This window comes from Dunckerocampus dactyliophorus, chromosome 10 (assembly GCF_027744805.1).
Source record: "Dunckerocampus dactyliophorus isolate RoL2022-P2 chromosome 10, RoL_Ddac_1.1, whole genome shotgun sequence".
Lineage (NCBI taxonomy): Eukaryota > Metazoa > Chordata > Actinopteri > Syngnathiformes > Syngnathidae > Dunckerocampus > Dunckerocampus dactyliophorus.
The window spans coordinates 1,717,311-1,742,462 of record NC_072828.1 but is presented as its reverse complement, the minus strand read 5'-3'; the positions used below and the strand labels follow the sequence as shown (position 1 = coordinate 1,742,462).

Here is a 25,152-nt window from a genome sequence, read left to right as displayed (position 1 = left end):
ATTTTATTCTCATACATTTAATACTTTATTCTCATACATTTAACTCTTTATTCTCATACATTTAACACTTTATTCTCTTAATATTAACACTTTATTCTCATACATTTAACTCTTTATTATCCTAATATTAACACTTTATTCTCATACATTTAACACTTTATTTTCATACATTTAACACTTTATTATCCTCATATTAACATTTTATTCTCATACATTTAATACTTTATTCTCATACATTTAACACTTTATTCTCATACATTTAACACTTTATTCTCATACATTTAACAATTTATTCTCATACATTTAACACTTTATTCTCATACATTTAACACTTTATTCTCATGCATTTAACACTTTATTCTCATGCATTTAACACTTTATTCTCATACATTTAACTCTTTATTTTCATACATTTAACACTTTATTATCCTCATATTAACATTTTATTCTCATACATTTAATACTTTATTCTCATACATTTAACTCTTTATTCTCATACATTTAACACTTTAATCTCATACATTTAACACTTTATTCTCCTAACATTAACACTTTATTCTCATACATTTAACACTTTATTCTCATACATTTAATACTTTATTCTCATACATTTAACACTTTATTCTCATAAATTTAACTCTTTATTTTCATACATTTAACACTTTATTCTCATACATTTAACTCTTTATTCTCATACATTTAACACTTTAATATCCTCATATTAACATTTTATTCTCATACATTTAATACTTTATTCTCATGCATTTAACACTTTATTCTCATACATTTAACTCTTTATTTTCATACATTTAACACTTTATTATCCTCATATTAACATTTTATTCTCATACATTTAATACTTTATTCTCATACATTTAACACTTTATTCTCATACATTTAACTCTTTATTCTCATACATTTAACTCTTTATTATCCTAATATTAACACTTTATTCTCATACATTTAACACTTTATTTTCATACATTTAACACTTTATTATCCTCATATTAACATTTTATTCTCATACATTTAATACTTTATTCTCATACATTTAACACTTTATTCTCATAAATTTAACTCTTTATTTTCATACATTTAACACTTTATTATCCTCATATTAACATTTTATTCTCATACATTTAATACTTTATTCTCATACATTTAACACTTTATTCTCCTAATATTAACACTTTATTCTCATACATTTAACACTTTATTTTCATACATTTAACACTTTCTTTTCATACATTTACACTTTATTATCCTCATATTAACATTTTATTCTCATACATTTAACTCTTTATTATCCTAATATTAACACTTTATTCTCATACATTTAACACTTTATTTTCATACATTTAACACTTTATTATCCTCATATTAACATTTTATTCTCATACATTTAATACTTTATTCTCATACATTTAACTCTTTATTCTCATACATTTAACACTTTAATCTCATACATTTAACACTTTATTCTCCTAATATTAACACTTTATTCTCATACATTTAACTCTTTATTCTCATACATTTAACACTTTATTCTCATACATTTAACACGTTATTCTCATACATTTAACACTTTAATCTCATACATTTAACACTTTATTCTCATATATTTAACACTTTATTCTCATACATTTAACACTTTATTCTCATGCATTTAACACTTTATTCTCATACATTTAACTCTTTATTCTCATACATTTAACACTTTATTATCCTCATATTAACATTTTATTCTCATACATTTAACACTTTATTCTCATACATTTAACACTTTATTCTCATAAATTTAACTCTTTATTCTCATACATTTAACTCTATATTCTCATACATTTAACTCTTTATTCTCATATATTTAACACTTTATTCTCATGCATTTAACACTTTATTCTCATACATTTAACTCTTTATTTTCATACATTTAACACTTTATTATCCTCATATTAACATTTTATTCTCATACATTTAATACTTTATTCTCATACATTTAACACTTTATTCTCATGCATTTAATACTTTATTCTCATACATTTAACACTTTATTCTCATGCATTTAACACTTTATTCTCATACATTTAACTCTTTATTCTCATACATTTAACACTTTATTCTCATACATTTAACACTTTATTTTCATATATTTAACACTTTATTATCCTCATATTAACATTTTATTCTCATACATTTAATACTTTATTCTCATACATTTAACTCTATTATCTTAATATTAACACTTTATTCTCATACATTTAACACTTTATTCTCATATATTTAACACTTTATTCTCATGCATTTAACACTTTATTCTCATGCATTTAACACTTTATTCTCATACATTTAACTCTTTATTTTCATACATTTAACACTTTATTATCCTCATATTAACATTTTATTCTCATACATTTAATACTTTATTCTCATACATTTAACTCTTTATTCTCATACATTTAACACTTTATTCTCCTAATATTAACACTTTATTCTCATGCATTTAACTCTTTATTATCCTAATATTAACACTTTATTCTCCTAATATTAACACTTTATTCTCATACATTTAACACTTTATTTTCATACATTTAACACTTTATTATCCTCATATTAACATTTATTCTCATACATTTAATACTTTATTCTCATACATTTAACACTTTATTCTCATAAATTTAACTCTTTATTTTCATACATTTAATACTTTATTCTCATACATTTAACACTTTATTCTCATAAATTTAACTCTTTATTTTCATACATTTAACACTTTATTCTCATACATTTAACTCTTTATTCTCATACATTTAACACTTTATTCTCCTAATATTAACACTTTATTCTCATGCATTTAACTCTTTATTATCCTAATATTAACACTTTATTCTCCTAATATTAACACTTTATTCTCATACATTTAACTCTTTATTATCCTAATATTAACACTTTATTCTCATACATTTAACACTTTATTTTCATACATTTAACACTTTATTATCCTCATATTAACATTTTATTCTCATACATTTAACACTTTATTCTCATACGTTTAACACTTTATTCTCATAAATTTAACTCTTTATTTTCATACATTTAACACTTTATTCTCATACATTTAACTCTTTATTCTCCTAATATTAACACTTTATTCTCATACATTTAACACTTTATTTTCATACATTTAACACTTTATTATCCTCATATTAACATTTATTCTCATACATTTAATACTTTATTCTCATACATTTAACACTTTATTCTCATAAATTTAACTCTTTATTTTTATACATTTAACACTTTATTCTCATACATTTAACACTTTATTCTCCTAATATTAACACTTTATTCTCATACATTTAACACTTTATTTTCATACATTTAACACTTTATTATCCTCATATTAACATTTTATTCTCATACATTTAACTCTTTATTATCCTAATATTAACACTTTATTCTCATACATTTAACACTTTATTTTCATACATTTAACACTTTATTATCCTCATATTAACATTTTATTCTCATACATTTAATACTTTATTCTCATACATTTAACACTTTATTCTCCTAATATTAAACACTTTATTCTCATACATTTAACTCTATTATCCTAATATTAACACTTTATTCTCATACATTTAACACTTTATTCTCATACATTTAACACTTTATTCTCATATATTTAACACTTTATTCTCATGCATTTAACACTTTATTCTCATGCATTTAACACTTTATTCTCATACATTTAACTCTTTATTTTCATACATTTAACACTTTATTATCCTCATATTAACATTTTATTCTCATACATTTAATACTTTATTCTCATACATTTAAATCTTTATTCTCATACATTTAACACTTTATTCTCCTAATATTAACACTTTATTCTCATACATTTAACTCTTTATTATCCTAATATTAACACTTTATTCTCATACATTTAACACTTTATTTTCATACATTTAACACTTTATTATCCTCATATTAACATTTTATTCTCATACATTTTATACTTTATTCTCATACATTTAACACTTTAATCTCATACATTTAACACTTTATTCTCCTAATATTAACACTTTATTTTCATACATTTAACACTTTATTATCCTCATATTAACATTTATTCTCATACATTTAATACTTTATTCTCATACATTTAACACTTTATTCTCATAAATTTAACTCTTTATTTTCATACATTTAACACTTTATTCTCATACATTTAACACTTTATTCTCCTAATATTAACACTTTATTCTCATACATTTAACACTTTATTTTCATACATTTAACACTTTATTTTCATACATTTAACACTTTATTGTCCTCATATTAACATTTTATTCTCATACATTTAACTCTTTATTATCCTAATATTAACACTTTATTCTCATACATTTAACACTTTATTTTCATACATTTAACACTTTATTATCCTCATATTAACATTTTATTCTCATACATTTAATACTTTATTCTCATACATTTAACACTTTATTCTGATAAATTTAACTCTTTATTTTCATACATTTAACACTTTATTCTCATACATTTAACACTTTATTCTCATAAATTTAACTCTTTATTTTCATACATTTAACACTTTATTCTCATACATTTAACTCTTTATTCTCATACATGTAACACTTTATTCTCATACATTTAACTCTTTATTCTCCTAATATTAACACTTTATTCTCATACATTTAACACTTTATTCTCATGCATTTAACACTTTATTCTCATACATTTAACACTTTATTCTCATACATTTAACACTTCATTCTCATACATTTAACACTTTATTCTCATACATTTAACACTTTATTTTCATACATTTAACTCTTTATTTTCATACATTTAACACTTTATTATCCTCATATTAACATTTTATTCTCATACATTTAATACTTTATTCTCATACATTTAACACTTTATTCTCATACATTTAACTCTTTATTCTCATACATTTAACTCTTTATTATCCTAATATTAACACTTTATTCTCATACATTTAACACTTTATTCTCATACATTTAACTCTTTATTCTCATATATTTAACACTTTATTCTCATGCATTTAACACTTTATTCTCATACATTTAACACTTTATTCTCATACATTTAACACTTTATTCTCATGCATTTAACACTTTATTCTCATACATCTAACTCTTTATTCTCATACATTTAACTCTTTATTTTCATACATTTAACACTTTATTGTCCTCATATTAACATTTTTTTCTCATACATTTAATACTTTATTCTCATACATTTAACTCTTTATTCTCATACATTTAACACTTTATTCTCCTAATATTAACACTTTATTCTCATGCATTTAACACTTTATTCTCATACATTTAACACTTTATTCTCATAAATTTAACTCTTTATTTTCATACATTTAACACTTTATTCTCATACATTTAACACTTTATTTTCATACATTTAACACTTTATTATCCTCATATTAACATTTTATTCTCATACATTTAATACTTTATTCTCATACATTTAACACTTTATTCTCATAAATTTAACTCTTTATTTTCATACATTTAACACTTTATTCTCATACATTTAACTCTTTATTCTCCTAATATTAACACTTTATTCTCATACATTTAACACTTTATTCTCATACATTTAACACTTTATTTTCATACATTTAACACTTTATTATCCTCATATTAACATTTTATTCTCATACATTTAATACTTTATTCTCATACATTTAACACTTCATTCTCATAAATTTAACTCTTTATTTTCATACATTTAACACTTTATTCTCATACATTTAACTCTTTATTCTCCTAATATTAACACTTTATTCTCATACATTTAACACTTTATTTTCATACATTTAACACTTTATTATCCTCATATTAACATTTATTCTCATACATTTAATACTTTATTCTCATACATTTAACACTTTATTCTCATAAATTTAACTCTTTATTTTCATACATTTAACACTTTATTCTGATACATTTAACACTTTATTCTCATACATTTAACTCTTTATTTTCATATATTTAACACTTTATTCTCATACATTTAACTCTTTATTCTCCTAATATTAACACTTCATTCTCATATATTTAACATGTAAATGTACAACTTTATTCTCATAATATTATGCATTTTTTCTTGTAAATTTGCAACTTTAAACTCACAAATTCATGCATTTTTCTCAAATTTACTTTATTTTTGTAATATTACAACTTTCTTTTCAAGTTTTTTTCTTTATTATCTAAATTTAAGACTATCTTAGTAAATGTACAAATTTAATCTCATGAATTTACACGTTTTTTTCATAAATTTACAAATTAATTTTTGTAATTGTAATTTTACAACTTTTTCTCATAAATTTATGACTTTTTTCACTTTATGACTTTATTCGTAATATTTTTTTGGAATATTCCGAGAATAAAGTCGTAATATTGTGACTTTTTAGTAAATTTACGACTTTAATCTCATAAAGTTAAGACTTTATTCTTGTAAAATTACAACTTTTTTCTTGTAAATTTACGATTTAATTCTCGTAAATTTACGACGTTAATCTCAAATTTACGACTGAAATCGCAGAAATTTCCGACTTTTCTTGTCAATTAACACTTTTTTGTGATAAATTTTCTAGTAAATTTACTCCTTTGTTCTCGTAACATTATGACTTTTTTCTCGTAAATTTAGACAATTTTTTTCTGTATTTTTTTTATGTACAACTTTGTTCTCATAAGTTTATGACTTTATTCTCATATTATTATGACTCTTCTCATTTATTGACATTTATTCTCCAAGTCTCAAGAAAAAGAGTAGTTGTAATACTGGGTCGTGGAAGAGTGAGGAAGGAATGGAGACTGACCTGCACGGCTGCCAGCAGGTGGGAGCGATACACAGCCACCACCTGCTTGTGCTTTCTTTCCCAATCCTGGCAGACAAACAAATCCCATCAGTCAAGAAGATGCTAAATGGCTTCCAAGTCATGTTTCTCCCGACCTACCTGCAGCTGTTGGTTGAGTATGGCAAGCCTGTTCTGCAGCGCCACCTGCTGCCCGGGATTGCCGTGGTGCGTGTGGGAGGAGGAAGTGATGCCGAGAGGAGGCGACAGAGCTCCCAGCGCCTCCTTTAGCCGGAACACCTCCTTGGAAAGCTCTGTTATCTGCACAAACGCATCATTTCACATAAAAGAGTGAAGATAAAAGTGCTCAGGTATCACGACTGTCCGTACTTATCATACTCTTTACACACTGCGGTGTTGGAAAGGTCTCACCTTGCGGTCCTTCTCCTTGACCAGGCCTTGAGATTCTTGGATGTTGTTGTGGAGCTCCTGGATGTGACCGGACTTGGCTTGCAGCTCCTGAAGCTGCTGCTGCACGGCCGTCAGCTGGGTCTCCGCCACCTGCCGCTCGCTCTTATTGAAGAGAGCCTCCCTCTGCACCTGAAACACCTGCACGGGTAAAACACACCCTGTTTGTGGTCCGTGCTGGTGGAGGCCTGTGGCCTGGTTTACAATGGACCACGTGCTCAGGGGAAGGAGGCCACGTTGTACACACTGCTGGATCAGTAATGTACAAGCAGGAGAGACAGGAAGACTCTCACTCTAGGTTCTGTTTTTCCACTGCACAAATCAGCAACAGGAACAAGGAACTTTACCTGGAACCAGCATCTTTACCCAGTAACCAGGAACTTTACCCTGGAACCACAAACTTTACGTAGGAAACAGCAACTTTACCATAGTACCAGGAACTGCACCTACAACCAGGACCTTTACCCAAAAACCAGGTTCTTTACCCGGAAGCAGGAACTTTGCTTGGAACCAGGCTCTTTGCCCAGGAACCAGACATTTGTGCATGTTTGTGCGTGTACCTCGGTGCAGGTCTTCTCGTGTTTGCGCGTCAGATCGTTGAAGCGGGCCAGCATGGCGTTGATCTCGGCCTGCATGGACAGTCGCAGGGCCTCGTGGTCCTCCTGGGAGATCAGACCCTGCTCTGCAGCCTTCTGGGACTTGAGCTCCCTCAGCTCCATCTCCTTCTCGCTCAGAGCCTTCTGAGCTGCTGCTGCACTGCTCTCAGTGGCCTGCAGGGAGCGCTCCAGCTCTGCCTAGTAAGGAGAGAACCTTTGACTACAGGTCCAGGAAAAACAGCGGCATGCTCCTGTCTATTGAGGATCTTTGACATTCTCATATAGAGGGTCTTTGATGAGAGGCTTTGGACTAGGTCCTTAAAAACAGCAAAGCACTCCTGTTGTATAGAAGATCTTTGCTCAGCATTTTTGCAGCAAGTCCTTCAATACAGCAGAGTGATCTTGCCATACAGAGGATCTTTGACTAGCGTTGTTGCAGTATGTTCTTCAAAAAACAGCAGAGCACTCCTGCTGTATAGAAGATCTCTGCTCAGCGCTTTTGTAGTAAGTCCTGAAATGCAGCTGAGTGCTCCTGTCTTATAGAGGATCTTTGACCTGATCTTCCACCAACCTTGACTTTCTGGTGCTCCTCCTTGGGCACGGCCTCATGCACGGCCTGCAGTCTGGCCTCCAGTCTGGCCGCCTGCTCTTCTGCCTCCGTCCGCAAGGTCTTCTCCTGCAGGAGCTCCTGCAACGTTCCAGCCAGCTGCTCCGACACGGCGGACAGCGCCTCCTTGTGCTTGGAGAGCGGCACGGCGTCTTGCAGCCGCAGGGCGTCCTGGGCGCGGCTCTCGCGCTCGGCGCACAGACAGTCGAGAGCTTGGGCGGCTTCCTGACGAGCCACTTCAAGCTCCTCTCGCACCGAGGCCAAGGTTCGCCTGGAGCTCTCTGACGGGACGGGACATGTGAACTCTATACGAAAAACACACACACTTGCATGTACAGTGGAACCTCTAAAGTCGGTTGACTTCTGATTTATTTGGATTTAGAATCCACAAGAGTCGTGGCTTTTATTTTAACATTTCAGCATTTTTATGAGTGTAAAAATACGTTAACAACGGTGACTTGAAAGTGTGCTCTCCTTTTACCAGTGACTAACGTGGAGGAGGAGGATTCACGCTTGGAAGCCAAGGCCTGATTTCTTTGAACGCTCTACGTGCTGCTAACGCTCTTTATATCCATCCTGGTATTCAGTCATGCTAAGCTAGCGAGCATGCGTGAAAATGTGCAAATGTCTGCATGTCTCCACACTGCATGGAGACTTGCTGCCGAGCCGACACGCCATGGCTGAGATGGAGTGCCAGAAAGGTTCTCCTCTCATCCCGTGTGGAAGTGGGAAGTTTTTGGCTTCTCTGTCCTTCTTCCCCACTCTGTTTGAAACACTTCTCTTAAGTTTATTGTGTTATTTCATGTCTACAGGGCTCTAAAAATGTTAAAAACACGTATATAGAAAGTCATTTTCTACACTCTATAAAAAAAAATCAGTTTATTAATATTGAATCCTACTTCATGGAAATTCACATATCGCAGTCAGGTATGGAATCAATTAACCACAATAAAAAAGGGACGACTGTATATTGCTGCTTCTATTATTGTCAAACCTCGGTTTTTGTGCATCCCAGTATTCGTATGATTCGGTTTTTGCCCATATTTTGCCTCAGTTTAGTCTGTTTGTCCTGTGCTGTATCATTTGGCCAAATGGAGGGTCCAAACGAAGCACCCTATGCGCCGCTGACTCACTGGCCATGCATTTTTGATTGACTGCGTAATGACCCGCCATGGGGCCAAAGAAAGTTGCGAGTGTTCTAGGTGTTTTCCGCATGTACAACTGTAATTGTTTTCTATCAAATGTATTGTTTGTTCATAGTGTTGTGTGTCTAGACTGGATTACTGCAATTTAGCTTATTTCCTATGGAAAAAATTATCTTGCTTTTTGTACGTTTGCGGTATTCATCAGACATTTTTGGAACGGATCAATGACAAAAACCAAGCCACCACTGCTTTTGTGTGTTTTTCCACTTTGCAAATCTCATTTCTTGTTTTATGGTCATCCAATTTTGACACTTTGCCACAAAAACCCCAAACAAAGAGAATCCCAATCCTTCAGACCCTTACTTCTGGGACCCCGTTGGTCTCCATGTGGTGGACACTTAGAGGTTCCACTGTCTTCACATTACTGGGACAAACCTGATGTGACGGAGCGCTCTGAGATCTCAGAATGCTCTTCCTCCTCCTCCTCCTCCTCCTCTTCGCCATGCGCCGGAGGTCTGACTCTTTCCAGCTCCAGCAGGGCGTCGTTGAGCCTCCTCGCCACCTCCGCTCTCTCCCTGGCCAGCTGCTCACACTGGAGGCCCAGGGTGACCTGCACCTCCTCCAGGTGAGAACGGGGCACACGCTTCTTCAGCTCGTCCTCCAGCTCCTGCACGCGCTCCTGAAGGCGTCCAACCTGATCTCCGTTTGCTCCCGCGTCTCCCGACGGGTTCCCTCCCCCCGCTGCCTCCAGCTCGGCCACTCTGGTGTCTTCCACCGCAGGATTTTGGAGCGCAGCTTGGAGTTGCTCGACTCGCTCCGTCAGCTGCTTGATTCTGCCAGCGTCCTCGGAGCTCCGTGCGGCCGCCTCGGCCCGTCCCTTGGCAAGCTCCTCCTCCAGCTCGGCCACCCTCGCCTTCAGCTGCCGGGCCTCTGGGCTAGGACCCCAGCGGACACCTGCTGCCGCCGCATCCCCCTCCCCACACTCCACAGAGAACACCCCCAGACGCATTTGCTCCTTGAGCTGCTCCAGCTCGGACAGGGAGGAGGCCAGCTTCTCCTTCAGAACCTCCTCAGCTGGTGATGTCTCCTCACCGCTGCAGACAAAGATCATTTTATTACACCCAAATCAGGCTTACTGACAGAACTATTTGTGTCATTTGTATTCTTCTATTCCAGGTCATATTGCAGCCATGTCCCAATGAGAAGGTACCATGCAGGAGACAAGCTTAGCAGCATCAAAAATGCTGGACTGATGTGGCTAATACAGGCCAGGCGGTCTTCTGGTTACAGCGTTTTGTGGTCACGCCGCACTCTCATAAACCCTTAATACTGTTTAGGAAGACAAACACAAGTAGGAGGAAGGACGCGACGTCCGGGATTGCTACACTGAGGAAGCACAACGTCGCATTCCTTCTTTTTACTTCCGTCTTTGCCCGTCATTATCTCTCTCCGAGGCGTGAGGAAGACCCTTGTGGTGGTGTCAACGAAAAGGAAAGTGAAAATTGTGAAATCGGACATCGTCAAGGGCAGTGCTGCCACAAGATTTTTTGTTCAGAAGAAAACTGACTCGTGTGCACCGAGGATGATCATAAACACGATAAACAAATAAATAAATCACACAAAAAATGAAAATGAACTTGATCATTTTGCCAGCCTCAATATATTGCCATGTGCATGCGCCTGTTTTCTACATAAGAGTATAAAAAATACATATATATGTATATATATTTATATATGTTATATGTGTATATATACATATATGTGTATTGTATGTGTATATATATATATATATATATATGTATATATATATATATATACGTATAACATGTACAGTATAATGCTTTGCAGCCTTGTCGCTACAGTGGAATAGCGTTTAGAAGACATTATGTAAACAACACATGACTTACTCTTGTGCCAACTTTGATGTAGTGGTCGTTTTTCTTATGTATCGGTAGAATAGCATCCTTTTCCAAAATGTGTTTTAGCGTACTTTCAAGCCAAATGCTTCTCTTAAAGGTGTGCCTTCATGGCAGTCATCAGTGAAATGATCGCTGCAAAGAACAGAACTCGAAGTGGGCGTCCATCTGTCTCTTATTGCCATTGTTGTCTTAATCCTTCCTCTTTTGGAAAAGAAAAACTTGTTGTCTTAAGGGCTAAGCTACGTGCTCGTTCGACTGCATTTGTCATGGGCACCGCTGAGGACTACAAAAAGGCCAGATATGACCTGAGGAGGTCCATACCAGAGGCCAAAAGACAGTACAGACAGAAGCTGGAGGGCTACTATTCCACCTCAGACCCTCGGCGCATGTGGGCGGGGCTCCAGCACATCACAGACTATCGACAGCAGAGTAGCGTAGCCACGTCCAGCCAAACCACACTTCCAGATGAGCTGAACGAGTTCTATGCCCGCTTTGACACCCAAACTCCTGATGAGCAGAGAGGGTGGCTGGACTTGGGGAGCACACAGGACTCACCTCTCATGGTGACATCAGCTGATGTGCGCAGGGTTCTGAACAAAACAAACCCACGAAAAGCAGCAGGCCCAGACAACATCTCAGGACGTGCACTTCGGGTTTGCTCATCAGAGCTAGCTGATGTGCTTGCCGACATATTTAACCTGTCGCTTGCACAAGCATCTGTACCGACCTGCTTTAAGTCCACCACCATAGTGCCCGTACCCAAGAAGAGCAACGTGACCTGCTTGAATGACTATCGCCCTATAGCACTCACTCCTATTGTTATGAAGTGCTTTGAAAGAATAGTCATGACCCACATCAAAAAGAGCATCCCGGCGGCAACTGTGGACCCTCTGCAGTTTGCATATCGCCAGAACCGGTCCACAGATGATGCAGTCAACACTGCCATCCACACAGCCCTTTCTCACCTACAGGGCCAGGACACATACATCAGAATGCTATTTATAGACTATAGCTCTGCTTTTAATACAGTCAGCCCCCACAAACTCACAAATAAGCTCCTCACACTTGGCCTGTCTCCCTCCCTCTGTAACTGGGTGTTTAACTTTCTCACAGGCAGACCCCAGTCAGTCAGAGTCCACAATCGCACATCCAGCTCAAGAATTGTGAGCACTGGGACCCCACAGGGGTGTGTGCTGAGTCCACTCCTCTACACGCTCTTCACCTACGATTGCGTGGCCTCCCAGAACAACACCAGCATCATTAAATTTGCGGATGACACTACAGTCATCGGACTGATCACTGGTGGTGTTGAAACATCATACAGAAGAGAGGTGGCGGACCTCATAGCTTGGTGTCGTGATAACAATCTCCTTCTCAATACAGATAAGACTAAAGAGATGATCATCGACCCAAGAACAAGGGAAAAGGAGCCACATAGACCCCTGTTTATTGATGAGACTGAGGTGGAGAGGGTGAAAACCTTCAAGTTCCTTGGCACACACATCAGCGAGGACCTCACCTGGTCTCACAACACCCAACAAATTCTGAAGAAGTCCCAAAGGAGACTGTACTTCCTGAGAAGACTGAGGAAATTTGGCATGTCCACCACAATCCTGAGTTGCTTCTACAGATGCACTATGGAAAGTGTCCTTACCGCCTCCATCACTGTTTGGTACGGTAACTGTACAACACGTGATAGGAAGGCACTCCAGCGGGTGATCAAGACCTCACAGAACATTGTTGGGGCAGCCCTCCCCTCACTGCAAGACATTTATAAAACTAGAGTCCTACGAAGAACACACAACCTCATCAAGGACAGCACACATCCACAACACTCATTATTCACACTCCTACCGTCAGGCAGACGCTACAGGAGTTTGAAGTCCAGGACCACAAGGCTGGCAAACAGCTTTTACCCACAGGCCATCAGGCTCCTCAACGAAGCACTCACACACGCCACACGCAACACACGCACACACTCATAGCACTTTATTTATTTATTTATTTATTTATTTGTATTAATGTCTCTTCTGTTGTTGTTGCTTAATTTATTGGTATTTATGTTTCTTATGTTCTTATTCTTTCTTGTGTTTTCTTTCTTTTCTTGGGAGAATGAACAGAACAAGAATTTCATTGCATAGTAGAACAGCTGTTTTACTATGCATATGATAATAAAACTCTTCAATCTCTTGAATCTTAAACCTTCCTCTTTTGGAAAAGAAAAGAAACTTACAGTATCACTGGGATCCTATGAACATCCAGCAGCAACACAACATTTTGGCATGACTAATATTTTGATGAAAAATATTTCCCCTTCAAACATAATGACAAACAATTTATAACATATTTAAGCAAAGTTGACAAATCAGTCAGGGATCCTTTAAGTTCCGACATGCGCTAAAACTCGGCTTAAGCTGTCGGAGGAGTGAAACCCGTATGAAAGACTGAGGACCTCCTGTATGGCCTTTCTGAGGGTAAACCAGCTTGACGAATCTTACCGTTCCTCCAGCACACCAGATGCCCTGTTGGACGTCTGAGTCTGAGCCAAGCGCTCCTGCAGGGCCTCAAACTCCTTCCTAATGGTCTCATACTGGGCTATGGGCACAAAATCCGGGCTGGGGCTCTGCATGTCTGTGTCATCCTTTTCAAACATCTCCAGCATCTGTAAAGAGCCAACAAGTAGTCGCTAGACGTGTGGGTCAGGTAAGAATAATACGGCTGCCATCTTCATGAAAGTCAAGGTTTCCTGACTTTGAGGTTTGCTTGGCCGTGACATCATAAAGTTTATGACCACATGAAAGACTCCAGTCAAGTCCTGCAAGTACCAACCTGCACTTTGAGAACTAACTCGGCGTTCTCTGACGCAAGCGCCTCTATTTTTTTGTGTAATTCTTCCACAGGTTCTGCGGGGGCGGGAGATGGGGTGGCAGACTCTGCATCCCCTTGAGAGGAGGCCTCATCTCCAGCGGACGAGGCTCTGGAGCGCTTGGAGAGCAACCTCTCTGGAGGACACAGACATTGGCTAGTTTGTGTCTTAACGTGCACGTAGGTGACAAACCCCAAACTGAACAGATGCTGCACCACACGGACACAAGTATTGGGACACAGGAACTACTGGAGTCCACGACATACCTGGGAAGTCAAGCACGTCATCCAGATCCTCAGAGTCGACCTCGTTGGCTCCGTTCAGCTCCTCGATCAACTTGTCCCTCTCAGACTCCGCCTCCTTCAGGCGCTGCTTGAGTTGGGACAACTAGAGTGTTGACAAACAGGCCCTTTTTGTTATTATCGTTATTTTTAGATCTACAGTCATCCCTCGTTTAATTGCTTCCAGACCCGACCTCGATAAGCGAAAAGTAGGATTCAATATTAAGGAACGGAATATTTTTGTAGTTAGCATAGAAAACCTGTTTAGGGCTTTCTAAATATTGGTTTTAACATAATTACAGCCCTCCAGACATGAAATAACCCACATAGTCACTTGATACTCCTTATTTTTCATTTCAGGTAGTTAGCGAGCTAACTAGTTAGCCTCTCCAATTGACTTAATCTAAACTTAGTGTTGAAAGTGGTAAGTTTGAAGGACACTAAATGAGGAGAAGCTGTTTTTCATTCGATCTCAGCCATGGCATGCCCGTCTCAGCCATGGCATGCCCGTCTCAGCCATGGCATGCCCGTCTCAGCCATGACATGCCCGTCTCTGCCATGGCATGTCTGTCACGGCCATTGAATTTACCTCACGGCCATGTCATGTCCGTCTTGGCCAAGGCATGTCCATCACAGCCAAGGCATGTCCATCACGGCCATTTCATGTCCGTCTTGGCCATGTCATGTTTGTCTCGGCCATGTCATGTTTGTCTCGGCCATGGAATTTCCATCTCAGCCATGTCATGTCCATCACAGACATGGAATTTCTGTCTCGGCCATTTTATGTCCGTCACGGACATGGAATTTCCGTCACGGCCATGTCACGTCCGTCACGGCCATGGCATGTGGGCTGGGCTCTGCTAGCTCAGTAGCCAGTCTCCATGCAGTGTGAAAGGTCATGTCATCTAATGTCACGTCTCATAACTGCTGAGGTCTAGTGACCACAATACTACACAGAACTTGTCTTTCTATATTTTTGGACTAGCAATAGCCATAGTCAACCACTAAACAGCCATCATTTATTATTTTTGGTAAAACTGCAATGTAGCGAGGGATGACTGCATCTCTACTTTACAACTGATGATTTGTTACGTTACAGGTCATATTTCTTATGTACTGTACACCGTGTCGCTTTGCAAAGCAACCGTGCACGGTCGTGCAGTACCTCCTCCAAGGCAGAGAGGGCGCTCTGCTGTTGCTGCTCCAAGGCTTTTATCTTCTGGAGAAGACGCCCCCTCTCCAGACGCAGACGCCGAATCTCCTCAAACACCTCCTCGTCTTCCACCTTCCATGGAAAGATGTAAGCCATGACCGCGAACACCGGCTTGAGAACAGCAAAGCTCCAATCACCTGATGGGATTGTGGAGGCTGTGGCGAGGGAGCGTGGGGTTCAGGCGACTGGGGGGTGGGAGCAGGACTACGCGGATGTGGGGTGGGGGGCAAACCCTTAAGGGTGAAAAAGGAACACCGTATTCCTGTTTTTGTACATCAAAGACCTGAATGGAATGGATTCACGTTTACCTGGAGAGGAGCGCGCGGTGGAAGAGGGGCTTTCCTTTTGCGGGGGCTCGTACCCCCTTGGGAGCCACCTGAGTGGTTGTGCGGGGTCTGTGTTTGAGGGGGAGGGCAGCATTGAGACGTGACAAACATGGAGGAAAGCACAGCAAGACACAATGCCCTCATACAGTCCCTCCTTTCTAGCGCTTCATTGGTTGCACACTTGACCGCATTAAATGAATTTCCGCAATATAGGACTCAATGTTCAATCATAATAGTAATAATTATAATAATGATAATGGTTAGGTTGTATATCGCACTTTTCAAGGCACTCAAAGCGCTTCACAATGAAGTGAAGCCATTATTCCTTCATTATTAGGTGGTAATCTACATCTGTAGGCACAGCTGCCCTGGGGTAGTCTGATGGGAACGTGGCTGCAAATTGGTGCCTACGGCCTCTCCGACCGCCACCGAACATTTATTCATTCACACACCAGTGTGGGCAGCACTGGAGGCAAGGTGGGTGAAACACAGTTTTTAACATGATTAGAGCCCTGTAGACATGAAATAGCACCCCTATAGTCACCTTTACGCTCATTATTTATTGCAACTCTGATGCTGCAGAGGACTCCAGACAAGCTAGCCTGCGAGCGAGCTAACCACGCATCCATCCATTTTCTATGGATGGGTCGCGGGGGTGTGCTGGAGCCTATCCCAGCTGACTCTGGGCACATGTAGACCAAAAGTATTCTGCCGATATTCATGAAGATCAGATGAAATCGGCTTCCGCCACGAGATCGGGCCGATCCGGGTTGCCGTATAACGTTCGTAACGCCAAAGCTGGTTGCCGCTCACCTCCCGCTGCCCGCAAGAAGAAGAAAACACAACACCACCATGCAGACACGTCCGCGGTGTACCGTGGTGAAGTTAGCTTGATATTGGGCTCCGTAGCTACAGCGCTAGTTCCCGCTCCCTTTGCCCATACTGCTGTGTCATGGTGCGGGGAGTTCGCACAGGAAGTGCCACGCTAACCGCTGGTTGTTAATACTAGGGACCGTCAATCAATGACCAGTTTGTTAGTAAAAGGTCTTCTGCAGGCCTGTTTTTTCCAATTTGATCTTTTATTGGATCTTTTATTGGATTAGGGACCTGACTCCCAGAGGTTTGTTCCAAAAGCCAAACAATATTGTCGGTCATGCTGCATAGTGAAAAAGTACATTCAGCAATACTTTGAATGCTTTGAAGAGCTATTTTCATAACCATATCCAATTCCACAAATTCATGTTTGTAACAAAAGCTTATTATGGAGTGCTGGATTGGATCGGCAAGACTATAAAAAAAATCGTATCGGCTCGGAAGCCGAAAAATGTGGACCTGGACGTCCCTAATGCTAACCACTAACGCGCTAACCGGTTAGCTTCAAATTGATTTCTTCTAAACTTAAGAAGCCAAAAACGTACCACTTCCACATGGGATGGGAGGAGATCATGTGGGACATGCCATGGCTGACTTCATGACTTCATGCAGTGTCAAGGTGATGTCATGCAAGCTCGTGTTGGCTAACATTTAGTGTCATTACCGCCGCCTAGTGACCAGAATACTACACATCACTCCTATTTCCATATGTTTGGACTAATAATAGACCGTAGTCTACCACCAAACAGCCATTTATTCATTTGGGATACAGCGAGGGAGCAAGAATGGAACCGCGATATAGCGAGGGACTGGACTGTATTGCAGAATATGATGGACATGCAAATTACCTCCTCGCCTGCGTCCTCAGAAACTACGTATGCAGAGGATGGGGAAAAACATTTTGTCACATTGGGACGTGGCGAACAAGTCAGAAGATGGTGGACTTAACAGCGTACCCGGGGGCGCTCCGTTCTCCAGCATGTGACCGATGTGGCGGTCGGCTGCGCCGTAGTCGGACGCTTTGTTTCCGAGGCCGTCGGCCAGCTGCGTGTCAGCCCCGCCCCTCAGCAGGGCCGCCGCCGTCTCGGCGCTGTTGCTCTCGCAGGCCAACATCAACGCGGTCCTGATTGAAGATATTACAGCACAAAAACAATGGAAGGCATTTTCTATCCTGGAACCATGTGAACCACTGCACCGGCAATGTAGTCACTTCATGTACCAACACTCCAGTGGCTCACATTCTCTTCTTTAGACTGGTAGGAATGGAATATTTTCCCTCCGCAAGCCATGTTGAAGGCTTGTTGATAGCAGAAACATGGCGCACGATAATGGCACCACCTTGGCCGATACAAACACCTGCACAAGCGCGCCGCTTCTAGATCCGGCACCATTTTAAGTTCTGGCTGAGGAGCGATTGGCTGTTCACCTGAGACGGGCTGGCGCCTGACATCCTAACAGCAAAAAGAGGGAAGTTCACAGCAATTCCGCAAAGAAAGTGGAACAGGGTTCCTCTTCAGAGATTGCTTGTATTTACTCCCGTTTAAATGAAATTGTAAACTGTCCTTGCTAACATTAGCATGCTAACACCTAGCATAAGTGTCTGAAAATGGCAAAAAATGCTACTGCTAGCATGCTAATATTAGCATTCTAACACCTAGCATGATAGTGGTGTTTATATATGTGCCTACCCATGAAAATAGCAAAAAAACACTTTTATGTTAACATTAGCATGCTAGCTATGTTAGCATGCCAACACCTAGCATGAAAGCAGTTAGTGCTTAAGTTTATATTCATAAAAAAGTTAGCATTCTAACATGCTAATGGCAGCATGCTAACACCTAGCATAAGTGTCTATGAAAATGGCTAAAAATGCTACTGCTAGCATGATAGTGGTAAGTGTATATGTATCTACCCATGAAAGTAGCAAAAAAATGCGAGTATGTTAACATTAGCGTACTCGCAATGCTAGCATGCTAACACCTAGCGTGATACCCAATTTTTTGGTCATACAGCGAAATCCCTGCTTGAATCCTTGATCTACCACCCTTCCAGCCATCCAGACTTTCCTTGACGAATCCTTCCTCTGCCCCCCAAACCCCAACCCCACCATCCCCCCACTGCTGCGATAATGACCCCACAGAGATTTGTGGCACTCGCCCCCCACTCCCCTCTGTCAAGAACTCAGCAGCTGCTACAGCCGCGGATGCACACACAACTTCCACACGGCCGCACTCGCCGCACCGGCTGCTGCTTGCACACAGGAAGCTTTGTGTACCTCCCCTGGTTGTCCTGCGTGTTTGCGTTGGCACCTCGACCCAGGAGGAAGGCGCACAGCTCCACTCGGCTCATCTGGGCTGCGAGCATGAGGGCGGTGGCTCCGTCCTTGAAGAGGAGGGGGTACGCGTGCAGATATTGCTGAAGCGATAATGCAACTCTGAGGTGCCGCTCATACGGTGTCACCTACCCCATCCTGGACATCCAGGTCGGCTTTAAAGTCCCACAGGATCTCCGTACAGGACAAACAGCCACTGAGCGCTGGAGACAAAACAGCTGATTACTGATGCTTACGTACAACTGTTTGGGTTTCTTTGTACTTGTTCTTTGTATATTGACGCGTATAGAAGTATTCTTTCCCCACAAAAAGGAATCGCATTGTATACTTGAGATGTACCACTGTACCACTGCACATGCAAACCAACAGTTGGCGCCAAACTTTTCTTATTATCACTCACACGCACCCGACCGAGAGATATGCAGCTGCGACACAGAGACTCATTTTACGATACTGGTGATCAATGCAGGCAGCGTCATCCAGCAGCGAACGAACACGATATCACGAATGTTGTTGTACAGCGCTGCCTTGGTTAACGTCAATCCGCTCCAGAAGGTCCAACTCAAACCAAGACGGACTCTAACCAAAGCAAATGTTGCCATAGAAAATAATGTAAAATCCAATTCATCCGTTCCAAGCACCCAGAAATGTTAACACACGTGTGTCATTGTCTTTTCATGAGCTTTTCCAAAATAAAAATCATTTGTGAACGTGTACTCTTATGTAAAGATACTTTTTCCATACTGAATAAACATTTCATCCGGTTAGCGCCTTCGTTTGAACGCCTCGGAAAAGAATCGGAATAGAGAATCATTAGGAGCTGAAATTGAAACGAGGAATCGGAATCGCTCAAATTCCAACGATGCCCAACCCTCGTGCTAACCGGGACGGACGTTAACCGAGGTAGCACGAAAGGAGGAGTTGCCTTACGTCGAGGCTCGTCTTCCATTGGGGTAAATACGGTAGTTGATGAATGCACCTGCATGATGGAGAGGCGTCCTCCCTATGGAGTCGGTGGAGTCTACTTCCAGTCTCTCCTGTTGATGACAACGTGGCAGCTGATCACGTTTGCCAATCCACTCGTACGAGAACGACTTGGCTGCGTTTACCTGTAAAAGTCTCTTTAAACACTCGCTGTGTCCGTTCTTGGCTGCCAGGTGAAGGGCACCGGAACCTGGTGGTTTGAAATTGGCAAACGACCCGTGAGCCTCGGGAGCCTCGGGATTCAAGGCTGCCGGGATCACACATCACCATTGTCGTGTTTTAGCAGAACAATGACATACCGGCGCCGTCTGTGACACTCAGGTCTGCGCCGTGAGAGATGATGACCTCCAGACAGTCCATCCGCCCTCCAGACGCAGACAGATGGAACCTAGCGGACCGAGCTGCGTCAGCATTATGCGCATCATGATTCACTACGCCAAAAGGTGTGCTCCTTTTTGGTGGTGAAAATGCTTTGGAATACATACTAGCGAACAGGGAACACACACATCCTCAAAGTCGTACCAGGATCCCTGAAGACGCGGGACCACCCTCGGCCCAAATGACGCTTGTCACCGATATCCGTCAGGCCAAGGTTTCAAGAACCAAAAATAAAAAGTAACAAAAATAAAAGAATAAAATGACTAAAATAAAAGTGGAAAGAAAATATTACAAATAAGGAAAAATACAAATGACTTAAAAGTGTAAAACAATAACAAAAATACACAATTAAAACGACTTCAATAACATTTTCACACTTTTATTTAAGTCATTTACATTTTTTATTGATTTTCTTTTTCTTTTTAAAAAACTTTTATTTAAGTCCTTTTCATTTATTTTTACGACTTTTTACACTTTTATTTAAAAATAAATGAAAAGGACTTAAATAAGTGTAAATAAAATTTTTTATTAATTAAAGGGTAAAAATTAATAACAATTCTAAAAAATGAAAATGACTTAAATAAACGTGTAAAAATAATAAAAATAAACCCAAATTACAAAAGTGTAAGGAAAATAATACAAATAAGAAAAAATAAAATTGACTTAAAAGTGTAAAAAGTATAAAAATAAATGAAAAGGACTTAAATAAAAGTTTTTAAAAAAGACTAAAAATAACTACAAATTTAAATGACTTAAATACAAGTGTAAAAATTTATAGAAATAAATAAAAATTAAAGAAAATAATACAAATAAGAAAAAAATAAAAATAACAAATAAAAGTGTAAAAAGTATAAAAAAGACTTAAATAAAATTGTGAAAAAATAAACAACAATAAAATAAAAGTTTAAGGAAAATAATACAAATAGGAAAAAAAATCCTTCAATAAATATAAGTGTAAGAAATTGAAAAAAATAAATGAAAAGGACTTAAATAAAAGGTAAAAAATAATAACGAAAATTTAAAAAAATGTAAATGACTTAAATAAATGTGTAAAAAAAAGAACTAAATAAATAAAAATGAAAATGACTTAAGTAAAAATAGGAAAAATAGTAAAAATAAAAAATTTGAAATGACTTAAATAAAACCCGCCACCTAAGTGAGGGCAAGCAGCATAGAAAGTGGATGAATAGATGGACTTACGTAAATAAAAGTGTCAATTATACAAATATATCAAGACAAGGGTTTCAAGAACAAAAAAGGTCTTCAAAGGCCTGGTCTCCTTCAGGTTTGGAATTTGCAGGAGAGCACCAAACATGGGACATTGAAAGGTGGAAGAAAGTTTTATTCTCCCTTGACGGTCCTGATGGCTTCCAACGTTACTGGCATGACAAGGAGATCCCACCTGAGATGTTTTCTACCATCATGATCCTTCAATGGAACAATGGAGCTTCAGGTTGCGCGGGGGCGTCAAACGGCAGCCGGCTATGTGGAGATGTGGCAGGGGGCATCCCTCATGTGATGGTCTTACATTTTTGATGAGCTGACGAACATCCTATTTCATTTTAATGCTTCTGTTTTCTCTCACTCCCATTTCTTCTTTTTGCATTTTGAAGCTCTACTTACAACCTCCTTAAGATCCAACAGTGCAAAAATTCTTGACATTTCTCAACAGGTCTTCAAAATTTGATCAGGAGTGTATGTCAGCTGATGGCGGCCATGTTTTCCAACCACATTTGACACAACGCTGGTGCCAGCGACTCATACGGTGGTTTGTACAGATAGACACACTGACATGATGCATCAACTTTGCTTAAATATGTGATACGTTGTTTGGAATTATGTTGTACATTGTTCCGTTTTTGAAAGCATACCATAAATTGGCATTAAAGATGTTTTCAGTTGATGGCGCCACCCGTGACGAGCTAGCTCTCGCTGTTCCGTCTCCTTTCCGGAAGTGACGTCATCAGGTAAGCAACCATGGCGGTGTACGAGACAGAGGATGTTTACAGTGATTACAGCCAAGATTTGAGCCGTGCGTCAATAGTTTTCGAGGAGGGAGAAACATTTGGAGATGAAATAGAGAACTTGCAGAACATAGTCCATGTTCTGCAAGTTCTGCAAGCCTTAAGACATGGAGATGAAGACTGGTCGCCTTTAAAACACAAAATAGTACTATAAGTGTAAAAGTTGCTTATCCTTCAATTGTTGTTTTAAATGGGCTTCCTAATGAGCGTAAAGGGATCTTTATAGCCTGTATCGGTGTGAAAAGATGTTTATATAATCTGTGTAATGCTTTGCAGCCTTGTCGCTATCATGGAATACTGTTAGGAGACATTATGTAAACAAGACATGAAGCACTCTGTTCTAGTGGTTGTTCGTCTTGTCTTTTTTTTTCCTGTGTACAGGCAGAATAGCGTCCTTTTTCAAAATGCGTTTGTAGCGTACTTTCAAGCCAAATGCTTCTTGTAAAGGTGTTCCTTCATAGCGGTCATCAGTGAAATGATTACTGCAAAGAACAGAACTGGAAGTGGGCGTCCCTCTGGCTCTCGTTCTCTGCACTTGCATCGTCCATTTCTGAATTAAAGCTTCCTCTTACAGCATCACTCGGATAGTATAAACATCCAGCAGCAACGCAGAATTTTGGCATGACTACTATTTGGATGAAAAATATCCTGAACCAAGGCCACCACCAAGGCCACCATCGACCTCCACAAGCGTTTGTTTACTCTGCTTCAGCTGAGTGGCGTCAACGTGATGACGTCACTTCCGGAAATGAGGCTGAACAGCGAGAGCTAGCTCGTCACGGCCGGCGCCATCAACTGTAAATGTCTTTTTGACGAATTTACCCTTGGCTTTCAAAAATGGAACAATGTAGAACATAACTACAACCAATATGTAACATATTTCAGCAAAGTTGATGGATAATTAATATGCTGACAGATTTGATTCCAGGTGAAATATTTCACACTTGTGGCATAATTTATTGAAGGCGACACACTTACGCCGACTTGCCCTCAGCATCCAGCTTGGTGGGGCACAGGCCTTTTTTGAGGATGAGGGCGGACACTTTGTCAGCCTCGTTCTGCTCCACAGCCTGGAGGAGCCGGTCGTCACTCTTGCTCCAGTCCTGACTCTTCAGGGATGCGACCAAAAGAGCACACTTATCACACGCACGATGTAATGCAACAAAGAGGACACAGAAAATCCTGCAGTATTGCGGACAGGATACTTACTGCTGGGACGAGTAAAAAAGCGCTTCCTCAGGCTAAAAAGCGGCTGCTGAGGATCCATACTAAAACACACGTAACTGCCTTTACTCTCCTCCTCCCACGTTCAACTTCCCAGATGGTTCATGCAGTAACAAAGGCTGCACGACATGAGGGAATGGTGACGTCATGCCGATAAATGCGACATTAAAAACAGCTCCGATAACCGATGATTAAAAAAAGAAACGTACCGTGCAGGTGAGCGAAAACAGTGGAAAGCAGAAAGGTGAGCGAGGCTGAGGATGGAGGAGTTTACGACTTCATTCCCGTAAATGTATGAGCAACAAACTCGTAATATTACATTTGTCCAAGGCCAACGGTCACATAAGTCCCCGCTTTTTACAGCGGAGCGTTAAAATAATCTGACATTTAGAGAATGAAGCTGTAAATTTACAAGGAAAGAAAGGCGTAAATTTACGACAATAAAGTCTGAAATTTATGAAGAAAAAATCATAATATTACCTTTGCTTACGTTATTCTCCTAATATTAACACTTTATTCTCGTCAATTTACCACTTTTTTCTCGCAAATGTACAACTTTATTGTCGGAAATTTACGTCTTTATTATCATAAATTTACCACTTTTTTTCTCGCAAGTGTACGACTTTATTCTCATAAATTTATGACTTTGTTTTCATACCACTTGTCCTCGTAAATTTACCACTTTATTTTTGTAAATTTACCATGTTTTTTCTCATAGATTTACCACTTTGTCCTGGTAAATTTACCACTTTTTTCTTGTAAATTTACCACTTTGTTTTAATAAATTTACCACTTTATTTTCGTAAATTTACCACTTTTTTCTCGAAAAATGTACGATTTTATTCTCGTAAATGTGCCACTTTTTTTCCTCATAATTTTATCACTTTTTTCTCGCAAATTTACAACTTCTCGTAAATGTACAACTTCATTCTTGTAAATGTACAACTTTATTCTCGTAAGTATACAGCTTTTTCTCGTAGATGTACAACTTTTTTCTCGTAAATGTACAGCTTTATTTTTGTAAATTTACCACTTTATTCTCGTAAATTTA

The 25,152-nt window shown here is 38.9% G+C and overlaps 2 protein-coding genes across 6 annotated transcripts in view; one reads left to right on the top strand and one right to left on the bottom strand.

Annotated features, from left to right (window-relative positions):
• shc2 (SHC (Src homology 2 domain containing) transforming protein 2) overlaps positions 1-11,271 on the top strand; it is a 69,771-nt gene extending 58,500 nt beyond the window's left edge. The window contains exons 15-16 of one of the 4 annotated variants that reach the window (XR_008572672.1): positions 6,908-10,758; positions 10,858-11,271. The gene's annotated coding sequence lies outside the window, so the exon portion shown is untranslated. Of the gene's footprint in view, positions 1-6,904 lie in introns of all 4 variants that reach the window. The other 3 variants (XR_008572671.1, XR_008572670.1, XR_008572673.1) reach the window with 3 other exon arrangements.
• Positions 1-25,152, bottom strand: part of ankrd24 (ankyrin repeat domain 24) — a 30,206-nt gene that overhangs the window by 3,305 nt on the left and 1,749 nt on the right. Inside the window, exons 2-21 of one of the 2 annotated variants that reach the window (XM_054789337.1) lie at positions 23,856-23,986; positions 20,775-20,863; positions 20,601-20,665; positions 20,471-20,528; positions 19,624-19,694; positions 19,435-19,541; positions 18,116-18,282; positions 18,008-18,030; positions 16,269-16,355; positions 16,098-16,193; positions 15,913-16,032; positions 14,733-14,853; positions 14,430-14,602; positions 14,099-14,262; positions 10,117-10,775; positions 8,501-8,817; positions 7,894-8,127; positions 7,298-7,474; positions 7,028-7,186; positions 6,890-6,955 (exon numbers count right to left, since the gene is read on the bottom strand). In XM_054789337.1, coding sequence (XP_054645312.1) covers positions 6,890-6,955; positions 7,028-7,186; positions 7,298-7,474; positions 7,894-8,127; positions 8,501-8,817; positions 10,117-10,775; positions 14,099-14,262; positions 14,430-14,602; positions 14,733-14,853; positions 15,913-16,032; positions 16,098-16,193; positions 16,269-16,355; positions 18,008-18,030; positions 18,116-18,282; positions 19,435-19,541; positions 19,624-19,694; positions 20,471-20,528; positions 20,601-20,665; positions 20,775-20,863; positions 23,856-23,986 — 3,084 coding nt within the window. Of the gene's footprint in view, positions 1-6,738; positions 6,956-7,027; positions 7,187-7,297; positions 7,475-7,893; positions 8,128-8,500; positions 8,818-10,116; positions 10,776-14,098; positions 14,263-14,429; positions 14,603-14,732; positions 14,854-15,912; positions 16,033-16,097; positions 16,194-16,268; positions 16,356-18,007; positions 18,031-18,115; positions 18,283-19,434; positions 19,542-19,623; positions 19,695-20,470; positions 20,529-20,600; positions 20,666-20,774; positions 20,864-23,855; positions 23,987-25,152 lie in introns of those variants that run through there. The other variant, XM_054789336.1, reaches the window with a different exon arrangement.